This window comes from Gasterosteus aculeatus, chromosome 4 (genome assembly GCF_964276395.1).
Source record: "Gasterosteus aculeatus chromosome 4, fGasAcu3.hap1.1, whole genome shotgun sequence".
In the NCBI taxonomy this organism is placed as follows: Eukaryota; Metazoa; Chordata; class Actinopteri; order Perciformes; family Gasterosteidae; genus Gasterosteus; species Gasterosteus aculeatus.
This window is the reverse complement of record NC_135691.1, coordinates 7,268,426-7,284,448: the sequence shown is the minus strand read 5'-3', so window position 1 is coordinate 7,284,448 and position 16,023 is coordinate 7,268,426. Positions and strand designations below refer to the sequence as shown.

At 42.9% G+C, this 16,023-nt stretch overlaps 1 protein-coding gene across 30 annotated transcripts in view; it reads left to right on the top strand.

Annotated features, from left to right (window-relative positions):
* diaph2 (diaphanous-related formin 2) overlaps positions 1–16,023 on the top strand; it is a 301,435-nt gene that overhangs the window by 86,190 nt on the left and 199,222 nt on the right. For all 30 annotated transcript variants that reach the window (XM_078100695.1, XM_078100702.1, XM_078100692.1 and 27 more), the window contains 4 exons: positions 11,024–11,098; positions 11,198–11,267; positions 11,917–12,053; positions 14,400–14,508. In XM_078100695.1, coding sequence (XP_077956821.1) covers positions 11,024–11,098; positions 11,198–11,267; positions 11,917–12,053; positions 14,400–14,508 — 391 coding nt within the window. The remainder of the gene's footprint in view (positions 1–11,023; positions 11,099–11,197; positions 11,268–11,916; positions 12,054–14,399; positions 14,509–16,023) is intronic.

The window sequence follows — 16,023 nt, the reverse complement described above, 5'->3', positions numbered from 1 at the left end:
GAGGGACGGCCGAGCTGTGAAGTCAGTCTCCAGCAAGCTGTGGGGAGTCAAGTCAGCCTCTCCACTCAGAAAGGCCAACTGGTGCCGAGGGGACGCGAGTGAGGCCAGGCTCGCCCTGTGGGTGTGGGGGGGGGGGGTTAAATGGCTGAGTCTTCGACCAGCAGGTAAGAGACCGTTGCTTTGTGGACTGGTTGCCTCCTACGGGTGGCAAGGTTCACGCGGGGAGAAATCCACCTTTGGGATCGTGTGTGCCGAGGAGGTCTGTGCAAGTGTTGACCAAATACGCCCCCCCCCCCACATCTCCTGCTCATCTTTATGCCTCTCATTATTCCCCTCAAAGGCAAAGGGACTGATTGTTTTCTTGCAGCATGGATAAGGTTACCCCTAATGAATATGAATGCACTTAATTGTCATGGATCATGACACACAGGAAATCCACATTTGGTTTGCTTCCCCTCCGCCTCCACTATGTTAATGTGACCTTTGTACGCTATGTTATTATATACTAAAAATAACCATGAACTCATGGTTGTTTTAATTTACACCTTATAATAATGATCTGCTGGCTGTCTTTTGAGTATTTATATTTTGGATTTTTTTTTAAATATTTATCGTTTTTTACAGATAACAAAAAAGAAAAATTACCAAATCCCCCCCTTTAACATTAATGTATAAGTAATATATGTATAAGTAATTTTTGAATTATATGCTGCCATTTTATTATTTATCGCTGATTACTTTCTAGCTAAACAAACTTTGTCTAAGATGTTCAAATTATTTTGTGTCATACAGAGCAGAATTCAATGTTTGTTTGGAGTTATTTGCCATTTTAGAAGAATCGGCCCACAATGGTCTGATATTAAAAGAGGAATGCATATACGATCCTGCGCAGTATTTGATTGAAGTAAAAATAAATATTATGATTTTAGTCTGAGAGATTTGATTCAATCCCTGTCAAAATGTAATATACAAGTACAGTAGGATTGCTTAATTAAACTGAGCAAAACATGTAATTGGATTTTTTATCTTGTATTTAACTCAACTTACCATTTTTGTGTGACCACTTAAAGCCCTGTTTTTTTATAAATGTGGACCATTGATCATAAACACATATTTATAATACATACACACAAAATCTTCCTACTGTATCCAGTGCCTCTTCTTCTCTTCTCTATATCAATAAATATTAGTTATTTAGATATGTAATAGCACAATGTAGCACTAAGCCTTAACACGTGGTAATCTATAATATTCATTAAAATGTTACGATTAATATGAAATCACAAACTTGGTAATCTGTGTTTAAACCCTGGAGACATTTCTTGACATTTCAGGGACAAAAAAAAAAAAATCAAAACCAGTTCTTTTGTTTCGCGGAACACTGAACTTAATGTCTACCCACTGAAATAAAAGTCTCCTATCAACTCTTCTTTCACAGTTAGTGCTTACCATTGCTTTTTGTTTTTCCTCTGATGTTTGGGCAGCCTGCTAATTTGCTCCCAGAGGCCTGTGTTTGTCTAATAGTTTAATTGGCTGGGCTGTGCACCTGTTTGGCAGCGCAGGTGGCCGCGGGGCCATTGTGCTCAGGGCCTTATCTCCCAGGCACTTCCACACAGGTGTGTGGCACGCAGCCTTTGCAGATCCACCCACAGATGGCATGGCCTGGAGCGTCCGCTGCTGACTCTGTTTCCACTCTCTTCTCCTCATTTTGCCATGTTTTCCACTTCTTTCTCTGTCAGAATTTTCCCCAGCCGATTATTTATCCTCTACTTCATTCTCCCCATTTTAATTCCGTCATTTGGATACTCTCCTCTTAATTTAAAAGTGTCAGATTGACTAGCCGCTTTTCATTAATTTCCTAATCCACTGACATGAAGTGCGATGCCAATTTACAGAAAATTACCACCCTCTTATTTTCTCATTTAGTGAAGAAAAAGAAAAACATACCTGCAGTGTCCCAACCTCAGTTTCCCAATTTCTCCCCTCTGTTTTTGGCACGGGGGAAAGTTTTGATACGATCCGTGTAAAATCCATCACAATTATGACGATATATCTCGCGTGCGTTTGCGTGATTATGCGTACCTTACCTTCACCACGCTTCACATGATGATTCTGTCCGACGCAGCTCTTGAAGGGCTAACGCTCACTTCCTCTGATCCCACTCAGCTGCAGCGCCGTCAATCCACTTTCCCGTACAACAAAAAGGAGGGTGCTTTAGAGCAGCGGAGCACACAGCCGTTGCCCCGGCTGCTCAGCTCGCTCTGTTCAGCCCTCAGCGTTACACTACGGCGCTGTCGAACCCCGATACTGACTTGCATATTAGATCTGCTAGCTCCCAGATCCCTAAGACACATTCACGCCAAATTGGACTGGGCCACCCCCCCCACCCCCAACTTTTCATTATGTGAAATCTTCACGGATCCCGGTCTGACATTTTCTCGGGGGCGTTTTCATGTGAGGTATTTTTATGGAGGCGGGAGACATTTGCTGACACCGGAGTTTTCTCCCCCGTGTCTGGATGCTCAAGGTGTGGGGTTGTTTGTTGTGATGATCTCGCCGCTCCGCCACGCAGGGTGTCTCAGAGTCTGAATCAGTCTCAGCAGCTTTTCTCAGTTGAATGCTTGTAGCTGAGCACAGAGGGCTGCATGGAACACTATGTAATGGGCTTTTTACGAGACTTGAAGTTACTACGCTTGCTCACGTGAAGCCGCTCGTCTTGTTGACTGTCGGTCCGGATGCGAGGCTTGATAAAGGGTTGAGCGAGAATGCGCCACATTCCTGCCAAGTGCAGTAGTGGTGTTCTCTTTATGATGATTAAGAAAGCACTCCCTCATCTCGTAATCTATTTGTGTCGTGGTGAAATACGGCCAAATAAACTAATATATTGCCGGAAGCATCAAGACATTCACAACTAAATGTAATTATGCTTTTTGTTACAGATAGTGAATGCGAACCGAAAGGTGTTAAAATATTACTCTACTTGATTGTGATTTTATGTGCGCGGCCCTTTGGGTTTTGGGTACAATTAAAACCGAGACAGTTAAAAGGTGTGGAAATCTGCTCCTCTCTTGGCACGTGTACATTTTATTAGTTGCACTGGTACTCTCACATGCCTGACTCTCGCTCCCTTGGTTTCTCAGCCCATTAAAAGAGCACATCCATCCGCTATTGTGACTACTCGAAAAAACATGAGAATCCAAACGTCCCTGCGGCTCTATAAAGAAGGCAACAGATCCACAAAGTGCGAATAGTGACTCTCGACGTAACTGCAGCACGTTGACACTGCACTGATGAATCATACCTGTTGGGGACTTCCAATTGGCTGCTTTAACTAACTGTCATTTCGGCGAGGATATCTTCCCCCGCCTCCATCTCAGTGAATCATCCATGATCATCTGTATTTACTTAGTTACACTGGATAGGGCTTTTGTAAGAGCGATCAGACTATGAATATTTTAAACATCGCATCAATACATGTCGATGTCCTCAGTGGACAGGCTGCCTCAGGACACCTGGCACTCCGAGGCCTCGGACACGTCCGGATGAGGCACCATCACCTCGTGGTGTTGTTTGGAAAATATCAATTTCATTTCCTACCCCCGGCGATAGCGATTTAACGTCTTCCAGGGTGGGAAGAGTGAAGAACCAAGGGGAGACACACGATATCACAAAAGCCTAACCTGTCAGGCCAACACACTGTGTGTTGTGGCTGGCAGACACGCAGCGATGAAGTAAAGTGGAGGTGGAAGCTTTCCACTGGGGTAATTTCCTTTGCGTCATGCTGCGAGACTCTCCTCTCGAGACCCCCCCCGCCCCTCCCCGGCGTTATTACAAGCCTCTCTCAACCTTCGGCGCCTCACACAACTTCGCTCTGTCACTTGTCAAGGTGAAACTAGACAGAGGACGAGGGAAGGTGGGGGAATTATGTAATAATTTAGCCATGGCCCGCCGGTCGTCGGCGTTTTGAAAAGTAACCGAAATGATTCGCTCATTAGCGAATCCGCACTCGTTTTGTCTGTCTGCGGATGGTGCAATCATTCTCGTTTTATAGCATTCCGGCAGATTTATTTGACTGTTACATTTGGCACAAATGTTATGACACTGTTACAAACAGACGTGAGGAGCAGCCAGAAATGAGCAAGTTAACTAGTTTTTACCCTTGCGGCTGACTTCAGAGTTGACGTTCGCCCTTCTCCCTCCGAGGCAGTGAAAACGATTTTGAAGACATAAATGTCCTTACTGCCTCTGTATATTTCAAGAGTGATGCCTATTTCATTTTATTACACCATCTGTTAACCTCCAAAATACCCATATCTGTTACTGCCCCGACGTGATAAATACATCATTTAGAACTATTTGTTTCTAAATCTCACAGATATGATGCTTAAGTACAGAAAACCAATATATAATATAGTGCATTTTTCACATATATTTGACAAAATATATGGTATACATATAATTGTACATGCACACTTCTACTATTGTCTTGTGTGCCATAAACATTTGACTTGAGCCCATAATGAAGTAACTTCTGAGCAGGATATCTGTCATTTCTCAGTTGAAGACATATTTCTTCCTTCTTTTGTGCTTTGGAATGAAAGCAATAATCAACTTCCCTAACCTATACAAGTCCTCTAATGTGCTCCTGGATTTACACAGCTGTCCCGATGTAGTTCCCAGCAAATCATTTAAAAAAAGACTGAAATATGATGGCAACTTAATAAAATAAAATATGAATCATTCTTTCAAAGTCATCTCACCTTGGAACAATATATATATAAATACATATACACACAATGTGTGTGTGTGTGTGTGTGTGTGTATATATATACTTCTGTCTCTGATCTTCCACAAAGTTAAACTAAATAAGTTCTCTTATCGACTTGCAATCGGCACAGTCGCACTCGTGGTTTCTGTCTACCGTCGTCTAGCAGGACGGGCTGTTGTGCGGGAATCCTTGGTGTTGTTGTTCGGGGGGTAATTAGAAATATCGAATGTGTTTCGCGCTCCTCGGGGGTTCAATTTAAAGTGACTGGGGAGCATGGTGTTCTGTCAGCTGTCTGCACTTACTAGTTGATTTAACTCTAATAGAGACTCTGCAATTGCTCACAATTCTTTTGCGCGCCGACACTATTGCTGCTTTCACACCAGCACACACTCGTGCACACAAACACACGTGCGTACACACAGACACGCGCACATACGTGTCTTAAGGCTGAGCTTCACTCTTTGTTAGAACCCTGTTTTGGAATCAAGCTGTGATTCAAATACAATTAGACGTGCAAAGTGCTCACTGCACCGCTGCTGCTCCCTCGCTCGCTTGGTTACACCAGGAATCACATTCTTGGGCTGTTGACACCAGGAATATATTTCTTCAGACTGTGTTTCTAGCGTTAGTGCCAATATCAAACCGCAGAGCTGCCCTGGTTGTTTCGGTCGTTCTTTTCCAATGGCTCAATGAATATTTTTTCAGGACCAGGACCACGCCATTGTTTTGCAAGTCATAAGTCTTAAGTTTTTTGCGTTGTCGATGGTCCTTAACATTAAGGTTAGGATTCCTAAACAAGTCCTGTGCTCCCTTTAACAAATGATTTGCTGATGGTCACACGTTTCAGGAGGGAAGCCGGACTCAAACGCAGAAACCAGGTTTCAATCAAAAATAACTTTTAATAAATCAAAGAATAATGAGGAAGAAGTCTGCATGAGGCCGGGGAATACACTGAAAAACACCGTCAAGGTCACAGGTTACACTCAGAATAACAGACAAACCGACAATGAGACAAGGGACACTCACGGCTTGGATACACTGGGGAGGTGCAGACGATTGGACGCAGGAGGGAAACATTAGGAGCGAGGCAGACCATCACAATCAAAAAGTAGGGAAAAATCACACGCGGGCAGGAAGGGACACAAGATGCAGGAAAATACAAAATAAAACCGAAACTGCAATGTTTTTGGTCACACATTTTGCGTTCTAAAAATATTATTTTTCGTTGACCAACGCTCATGTTCTGTGTTCACAAACCAAATTATTCTTGATTTAGTTCTCCATAGTTTGGGATTTCATGCTGTATGGTTGCTAGCTCGCCAGATGTTATCTGCAGTGGTGAATGATGTTCAGGAGCTGCGCGGCCAGCAGTAGCTGGAGGCCTGAGACTTTATTAGTGACCTGTCACCTGGATGGAAGGAGTGCATGTTACCTGGAGTTACACGGGAAGCATAGCAGCTGCTCCTTGTTCTCCCTTCAAGGACAGCACAGGTCAATGCTTTTTGGCTCCCTGTGTGTGCAACCGTGGTGCTGCCATATGAATCGACAACCTCTTAAATATTTGACTCATATCTGTGTGAGCCAGAGGTTTTGAAACGACGGCGGCATCAGTGTAGGGTGGATTTTAGGACTTTGTAAGAAAAAATATGGTGTTTTTGTTTGCTTAAAGGTTATATGTGTTTGTCTTGTTGTGCAGCCCGTGGGGTTTCATTTAGTTGCGTATCTCGGATATGGGACGAATTAATCAAACCGCGAACTGAGAGTCTGAAATGTAAAGTCACCACGATGCACAGCTCAAAGCGGCAAATTAACAGCACACCAGTGAGGGATTTAATTAGAGTGGCTCGGTGTGATTGCACTGATAACAGAAGAAGATATATGACCATATATCATTCAGTGCTCCTGTGATTCAAAGGTCACAGCCTTTAATTCTGAATGGCTGGCTCTCAAGGTAACATTAGAAGAAGGCAAAACAGCAGTTGCTGCTGCTTGGTGAAACACAGTCTTTTTCAAGACGCCATAAAAGGAGAAAATACGGTAAATATTAGATATCCGGTTTCAGCAATCGGATATGGCTTGTGTATTATTATTATAGAGCCACTGAATTGATCAGAGTATAATGTAGCGCCACGTTTGGCGTGGTAAATCACTACGCTGCCACTGGTGGTGCTCGGTTTCAAGCTCTAATGTTCCGAGCGCTTTGGCCGCACTGAGCGTTAGGCTTCAATTGAAATGCTGCAGCACCGAGTAGGTCGGGAACCTGCACAGAGGGACGTGTGTGTGTGTGGCTTCGCCTGTAACACAATATGAAATATATTGCACTTGCACAGAAGCTCTCAATGAAAAATCTCCCAACCTACTCTTGATAAAATAATAACACCGGTCCACAGGCCGAAATCAATGCGCTGACAAGCCATCCGAGCACGAGACCGGCCATCAGTCAAACCAAAGGGTGAGGCGCGTCGGCCTCTCGCTGTTTCTGTCGCTGTTGAGTCACTTACTGCAGCTGACGGTGCTCAATAACATTTCATTGTGTATTAACTGTTGCCAAGTTCTTGCAGAGCTCCACGTGCGCTCGACTCCGTTTCCCGTCTGCTACGAGAGGCGGAGTCGTCATCGGTAAACAGCGCTAAATGCACTGTGTTCACTTTGCCTTGAACGAGACCCATTGGACATCGCCTGGGCGGGCACTGCGGGTACCACGCTGTCCACTGGTAAAATATAGCAGACTGCATGCACGTGGCGGACGATAGGATACGAAACATGCATTGAGATGCCATGTTTATGAGTTCATGACTGGGGTGCCACAGCAGCATGTTTCTACGTTCCAGTGAGCTTTGTAAAGGCTGAATACAATTTATTTCCTTTATTTAATGAAAGTGTCACTGCTGTTCACCTTGGAAATCATGTAATACACAAAGAGTGAACACATGCCGATATACGAGGAAGTGTTTGGCGTGGGGGCACTTTCAGCTCACAGCCAGACGGGCACCTAGGGTGTTTCTGGAGTTAACATTTGTTGCGTTTCCTCAGGCTTTCCTCCCCGTCTCTCTGACTGTGTGTGTGTGTGTGTGTGTGTGTGTGTGTGTGTGTGTGTGTGGGCACAGTGAGGGACTGGTGACCTCTCCAGGTTGTACCCTTCCTTTAGTGAAGGGCATGATGCGATGCATGATGGTCCCCTGTGACCCTAGAAAGAAAGCGGTATAGAAATGTAATGCATGGATGAATATTTGATCATGCATAATTAAATATATCATTGCAGCATATTTCAGAAAGTCAGTAACGTTTGCGTCTTCCAGGGAGCAAATGTCAATTGACTGGAAGACATTTTGACTTTTTTGTCTTACGTCAGCTTGTCCTCAACATAAAGGCTGTTTCATACAGCAGAACAGTTTTCAATGAGATTTTCAATGCATGCATTTGATAGCAGTTAGCATAGCTACAACATAATTGCAGCCGGTAGACTTAACGCTACATAAAGAAAAAAGAAATTGCCCACCTAAGACCCACCATGAATTTTTCATTTTGCCTGCGGAATATACATGACTGCAGAAATTAACATAATTTGGTAGCACTTTAGTAGAGGATTATAGCCATCAATATTAGATGAACAAGTTCACCCCCAATTTAATGAAATCTTTGAGTGTGTGACCACATTAGGAGAAGAGACTGATGAGGAACAGATGCACCCTCCTGCTCCTTGTTGAAACAATACAGTGATACTTTATAATCTGAGAGAAACAAGCTCATCACGGCTTGGGGCTTCCAACAACATTCATAAGCGACACACCTGTTTACCTGAGTGGAATACCCATTGATTATTATTAATATTAATGACATGCTGAGATAAAGAAGACGGTGACATAATTACTGCTACAGCCGAAAGTAGTAGGCATTGTTTGTTGCTTTTGGAGTTATTACTTTTGGTAGTTTGTTGTCGACTGGAGCAGTTTTTCTGAAGAACAGAGAAATAGCACTGCATAGCCTCAGGAGAAACACGGCACAAGGACCATATCTCTTTTTTGTGGTATCTTTGGGGGGGGGGACACTTAGAAGGCAAGCCGGGGAGGACGTAGGGGTATAGGTGAGGGGAAAGGACATGATAGACAGTCTGCAGGGTCGGGAGGAGTCAAAGCAGTTAGTGCTTTAAAAACCTCGAGGACCACCGCAACCTGCAGCAAGTCATACATTTTAGATGAGAAACTTTCTGGACAGTCGGTCCCGCTGCCTCTGTTCCTTGGTGTCTGTTCGCTGTCAGTCCAATAAAAAAAGTAAGGAGGTAAACAACGAAGCAAAAAAGCCAAAGTTTTCCTCCAACATATGTTGCCAAATTTCCGTTCAGTTTTAATTGGTGCCATTTCCCCATATGAGGTTAGTTGATTTTTTTGGTGGAATGGTGAAGAAACAGCAGTTAGCAAAACTTCGGAAGGAAGGAAGTACAGATGTCTCGCTACAAGGCTTTTTTTTTAAGACATTCGTCTTCATCCCGGGCTTTGCTTGATCTAGAACAGCTTTTCAGTCTTTCGGTCTCTTGGTCTGAGGGGGTGAATAGATGGGTTCTCTGACCGGTCAATGTGACAGCTTGTGTGTGTGTGTGGCGGGAGCTTATTTACAGACTTACCACATGTCCACATTCTCAAATTCTCCTCCAGTCACCATGAGAATCACCATGAAAAGATTCCCATTGCCTCATTTTTCCTTCTTAACTAACTTAACGTTTTATGGAGATGCGAACAACTGGAATGCATTTTACACCAAACCCTGACACTACAATCAAAGTGTATACAGAAAAACTAATCTTTTTTTCTTTTTTTTATTCATTTTTACAAATTGAAGAAGCAGACGATCTGTTAAAAAGGATCGATGTGTGATGACATGATGTAGCATAGCATAATTACATAGAAACTCTACTTCTTCTTGCTTCAGAGTATTTATTTCCCAGGATGTTCTTTAGCAGACACTTCTTCCCAGAATCTTATTATGCGTTGTAATAAACTGCTGTAATAAACCAAGATTCCTCAGTTATTGCTTCTATTTCTTGTTCTCTGAAGACTGACATTAAGGAGCATGGACAAAGCGTGCGGATTTACTGATTTGTGCTCCCTCAGCTCTATTGTGTCCTTTCCGTCTTTGTTAGCCTGATGCCTCATTCACTCCTACCACCTCTGTATCACAAATGTATATATATATATATATATCTGTGTTATTGTCCTTCCGTTAACTGTGCCAGTGTGTCCTTCCCTCCTCTATGGCCGTAAACACGCATGCCAGCATTCCAGTAAGGAAGAAAATATTCAAATTGGAAGGTTTATTATAAAGAGACATTTGTAAAAAAAAAAAAAAAAAAAGAATCAAGAAAACCGATGAATATCAATGCCTAAACTGGTTTAGCTCGTCTGTTCATGAAATTTTAGTTGTAATTGTAGGTTGGGGGTTGTATCATGTGATAATTTAGTAACAAATCAAATAAATACCTTTCCCTCTCTTTGCTGGTTGCCTGAGGCCAACGCATCCCACCCCGACTGATGGCGCCCTCCGACTCCCGGAGTCGATACAAACGGCTTTAATACTCAAAACATTATTATTTGAAATCATTGTCAAAAAGGCGGGTTAAATCGTTGACATATGCCCCATTAATGTCCCCAAATTGTTTCATGCATTTTGCGTTATTGACAGCTAGGGGCCTGAAAACAAGTAATGTTAACGACTTCATCTGGCAGCGACCGCACTGTCCTGCCAAGCCTCCCGCCGCCGCGCTCGCAGACAAACGGGCTCATCTGTACTGGATCATTTGCTGTCTCGTGATACGCTGTGGTTTATAGCCAATTATCTCTCGCAATCCATTATCGATTACAGTGTTATCTTTCTTGCATTGCTTAATCTTTTGGCACAGGAACACAGTGGCTCACAGGGGGGGGGGGGGGTGCTACAAACCGCTTAGCGATGGGAACGCTAGTGAAGATGGATGAATGTTAATTTGCTTGTGGATGTGTAGAGTTTAAATCCTCATTCAGACCGTTTGCAGCATCAATGAGGTCGTGGTGTGTTTATTATTTGCAGTTCCCCCTTTTAGGAAGTTCAAACAGTAACAGTCAGTGTGTCCCAGTGAGTGTAACACCTTTAACAACAGTCTAAATGACTTATTTCTTTTGAGGTTTTCATATTATTTCTTAATTTCTTCGATAGCAATGTTTACTAAATATTATGCGATACTGTATAACGTTTTTTCTCTGTGTTTCTGTGTCTTCTTTCTAGTTGGGTTAATAACTTTGGTCATGAGGGTCTCGGTCTGCTGCTGGATGCTTTGGAGAAGCTGCTTGACAAGAAACAGTAAGTGATCCCTTCTGATATTCCGTCTCTGTGTAATTTTTATAGGGCCGGATTGTGTTCATTTAATCGCAATTTCCTTTTGATCGTTTGGTTTTGCAGGCAGGAGAATATTGATAAGCGTAACCAGCACAAACTTATCCAGTGTCTGAAGGCTTTCATGAACAACAAGGTTTGTATGCGTCAAAATAAATGATTAATTGCATAATTATTCCGACAGTATACCGTCCTGGTGATCTGATATTCCTTGAAGCGCTGCTAAACGACCTTGAAATAGACTTATTGGGGTGTAATGTCATTTTCTTTTTCTTTAATATTAAACATCTATGAAATGTCTAATCGTAGCTCAGGTGGCTGAAGAATCAAAGCCTGATTGGGATCTGGACTTTGACAGAAGCACAGCAAAGTGAATCTATGAATTATCCTTTTTGCGAAGGTCTTGCTTATTTCTGAAAATTGGCACACGTTTCAAGGATAGACAGACTCTTGATGTTGCTGCTCTCAGAGTTAATCCCCAGGTGGTCCTCTCTGCCCATTCCTTCAGTTGTGGGGGGACAAAAAGGTACAGGAGACTATAAGTATTTGTCCCCATAGTCCTGTCCTGAATTGAATTAATTCATCATTCTCTCCATTTCCTCCCGTGGCCTCCTCGTCCCTCCTAAAAAAAAGAAATTAAGCCCAACATAAATTACGTATATTAGCTTATTTTTATAATTAATTTCTCACTTGAAGGGAAAGTTCTTTATACATGCAAGTGCTCTCATTAATTTATACTCAATGGACCACTTCTGTATCCTACCTCCTCCCTTCATGTCTCACAGTATGGACTGCAAAGGATCCTGGGAGATGAGCGCAGCCTGCTGCTGTTGGCAAGAGCGATTGACCCCAAACAGACCAACATGATGACCGAGACGGTCAAAATCCTCTCTGCTTTCTGTATCATTGGAGAAGAAAACATGTAAGTCAAATCATCATTTGTCACAATCGTTGTAACGCACAACTTTTTTTTTTTAATTTCAAGATTCAACCATGTCCACAGAATCTCAAGTAAAATAAGGACACGGTCACAGTTGTATTACGTCATTGAGAGATTCAGCTGTACATGCAGATTTTTCCACCACTGAGACTGCCCTGAGACAGTAGAATAAAATATAATTGAATAGAAATCCACTTGTTGAGTTTGAAAAATATAAAATATAAAGCAGAGACAATCCCCTGATTTATCAGAATAACGTAACCTGCCCTTCAAAGGGGCCGTTCAGCAGAAAATAAAAGGAAATACTTAATTTAAGTCGTACCCGAGGGCTGTTTATCAAACTAGATATTTCGTAGGTGTGAGTCTCCAATCTTTGCAAGAATTGTCCTTGAGAAGTCCGCTTTGTCACAAATACAAAAAGACGACACGGCATCTTTTTCCAGAAATTCCGACCTGGTCTCTCCAGATAATCCAAAGACCTTGTTATGAGCAGTTTCATACATGGAACCCTCCATTATTCATACCGAGGTGGGTGCCACATAGTCCCTTTCATATTCAATGAAAAGCCAGAAGAAGATTGATGAATAGCACCTCAGCTGAGAGGAACAATATGCATTTTTTATTTTGATGTGCACTGTCCTTTTAAATACCTTTTCCTAACCGCTATTCAGAGTTGTAAGCCAGTTTTTAGTGTACAAAATCAGATGAGGGACATTTTCCTATCTTCCTCAGTCAATCACATCTGATATGAAAACAAAACAATGCCAATTCAAAATCTCGACAGAAAAATAAGAAAACGTGTCAATGAAAGAGATATGGTTCATCACCGCTCTACGATGTTTAGCAGGAGGAACGGAGACGGCTGTTTCTTGTGAAGAAATCACTATTGCTTCAATCTCCTCCCACTGGGTGGCAAACGCTCAGACAGAGATTGCATCGCATACATGATTGCCCACTGAGAGCATATGCCGAATTTACAGATAGACATTTGTTTGGTCACATGGTCAGATGATGCAGTTTAGTCTGTTTAATGTGTTGAACTACTCAGTGAAGTTTGCTGCGGACACACAACCTGGCTGACGGCTTCTAAATTGGATTTAGGGGAGTGTTTTTTACCGTTTCCCACGGGGCCGGACTAGAATAACAATGGCACTTATAGTGTGAAGGCCGTGTTGGAAATAAACAAACCCACACATAGTGTTGGGGAAGCTGAGTACATTTGTGTATAGACGGAACAAATATGTCGCCATCTCTCACTCGGTTCTCAAATTATGATCCATGATCACAACCCAGATATTGAACCGTACCTGTCCTGCATAAACTACCTTCAGAGTCACCTTTTTACGCTCAGGAATGTCTCCGCAGTCCTCTGCAGGCTCTTCTTCGACACCCACAGCATCAAAAGGGAACACGACGAGTTAAGCAGCTCTAACGGGCCCGTTTTGAAGCGTCGCCTGAACTGGCTTTGAAGCTCCTCAGCATGCGGCTCCCCGTGCTCGTCTATGGCTCTGTAACCCCGATCGCAGGGCACGGCCGTTCCACTTATCTTAGCCGTTTTGTCATCCTGAAAGTCTTATTCTATTCGTTGCGTTGTCGATATTAGGTAATGGAAATGGCGCATGCATATGCTGGTTCACCCCCTACGGCCAACCCTTTATTTATGTCTTCATTTATTTATTGGATCAGCAAACTGGTACATCGGGCTAGGATCTCTTTTGTACTCCCCTCGGGAGTGAGGGCAGGAGATTAAGGTCTTCAGTTTTTCAATTTATGAAGGCAAAATAACACCTCACTGTGACAGAGAGACCACCTGTAGCCAATTATTAAGTATGCATATTCTACGTAAGTGTTTACACAAGTGCTGAAGACATCAATTTACTGAAATTAGTGTGTGTTTGTGTGTGTTCCCTTTCATTCACATTTAGAGGCTGGAATTGTCCAAGGTGCTGTTTAGCTGAGCTGCCTTGAGCTCTCGCGAGTGCTCAATTTGCTTACCTTTTCAATAGATGTATTAGTCTGGTTCTGGCTATAATTTTCTTCTTTTTTTTACCCAGCCAACTGAACATTCACAGTAAATCCCTGTTCTTGTCTAGCATCACCTTAGCAACAAGCATCGTACCATCAATATTGGAGGGTTGCATTCAAAGAGAAGTAAATCAGTAGCATTTTTCAGGGCGACCAAACACTGGCCGAGCAAATGTCCACACACCGACGCACACGAGAGGATAAGAAACACGCTGTTCTAGTGGAAGGCTGTGAGTTAATGTTCCGTCAGTGAGGGCAATAAAAGTGTTTGTTGACTTCTCCCTCTTTCCTGTTTTCTTCCAGCCTGGATAAGATTCTGGCTGCCATGACAATCGCTGCAGAGAGGAACAATAAAGAGAGATTTGCTCCAATTGTGGAAGGACTGGAGAACCACGAAGCTCAGCAGCTTCAGGTTAAGAAACGCACACAGGAAACAAAGTTAACACAACCACCTTACGTTCATCATGCATTCATTGTTCTGTTTTTATTTGATTATTTCTCGTAAAAGGGTGAAAGTGACCCTTGTGGCTCAGTGGCCAAAGCAGTTACTGTTGTTCTTCTACGGCACTTTGAGTACTGTGTACATTTCAGGGTGCCTCTCATAGTAAACTTCATTTTCACACATTCTGTCGTTGTCCTGAACAAGATGACAATTGATTCCACATGGGACTTTGAGAGGCACTTTTGTACCCATCGGGCCTCAGCTGTGCTCATCCATGTGATTTCCTCTGCTTCTCTTACTGTCCTCACTGTCCTGCCACACTTCTTGCACATGATGGGATGTGGCCACTGCGCTGCTGAAATGCAACAATAGCTCCGTCCCCGCTGATTTAAATAAAAACACTTGCTTCATTGAGATGCTCCACTAAATTGAACCCCCAGAATAAAGTATATATATACGAGGTTTTGAAATCCTCGAAGCTTTTTGGTTTTCCTTCTCTCTTTTTTCACATTTTCTTGCTCGTGTTTTCTCACATCTAACAAATACTCCCTTGCTTTTTTTCCATGCTGCTGTCAGATTGGGTCTCAGAGGACTGGATGTGAAAGGGCAACTAAAGCACCACACCGCTCTTCGCTTTCACTAGTTTTCTTCAGCTGAAGAAAAGACAATACAAGAGCGTTGCAAAAACAAAAACAAAACCTTTAAACATTCTTTTGTGAAACCAAATGTGGGGAATTACTTAAGGAATTACTTTTTTAAATGCAGGGATTGTGAAGTCATGAAGGAAAAGTCATGAAGGAAACTGATGAGGCGGGTGGTGGAAGTTAAAGTAGATATTCTTTTATTAGGAGGCTGTCGTCTTCCACTTACATTTTGCGGTTAATGAAATGAAGCTCTGCTGATTGTGAAGTAAATTAAAATGCTTTGCCGATGCAGAGGAAGGAAATGAATAGACTTCTTTTCATCCCAAACCTGTGATGGGCCGTAGAAGAAGACACCGCTAATGTGATTAAAACGTGTTTTCCCGTAGTTCCGGTTATACTTGTCGCCGAGTACCGAACTAAAAAAACGAAAAAAAAAAAAAAATCCCTGCAGTGCCGCTTTCAATTACAATGTGAGGAGCCCCCCTATGGCAGCTCTCCAAACCTAACCCGTGTAATGCCCCCACCCACAACACAGCCGCTTCCCACTCCTCAGTACATGACTGAAGTATGTTTGAGGTGCTTGATGTAAGTATCAGTGTCTGTGCATGCGAAGAGAGGGAATTTTTCATGAGCTCCACGGCTTTCTTCTCTTGCATGAATTTTGTGAGGATTCGCCGGAGTTTCTTGAATCTGGCCTTCGGTGGATACAGTAAAATGTCAGATTCTTGCAGGGAGGCTTTCACGCTTTCGTGGAACAGGAGAAAAGTGCCCTGGTGCCAGGCACCGGTGCACTGTAGGTAAAGGCGCTGCATAGTTTGCAGCAACGCGTTTTTGCTCATTA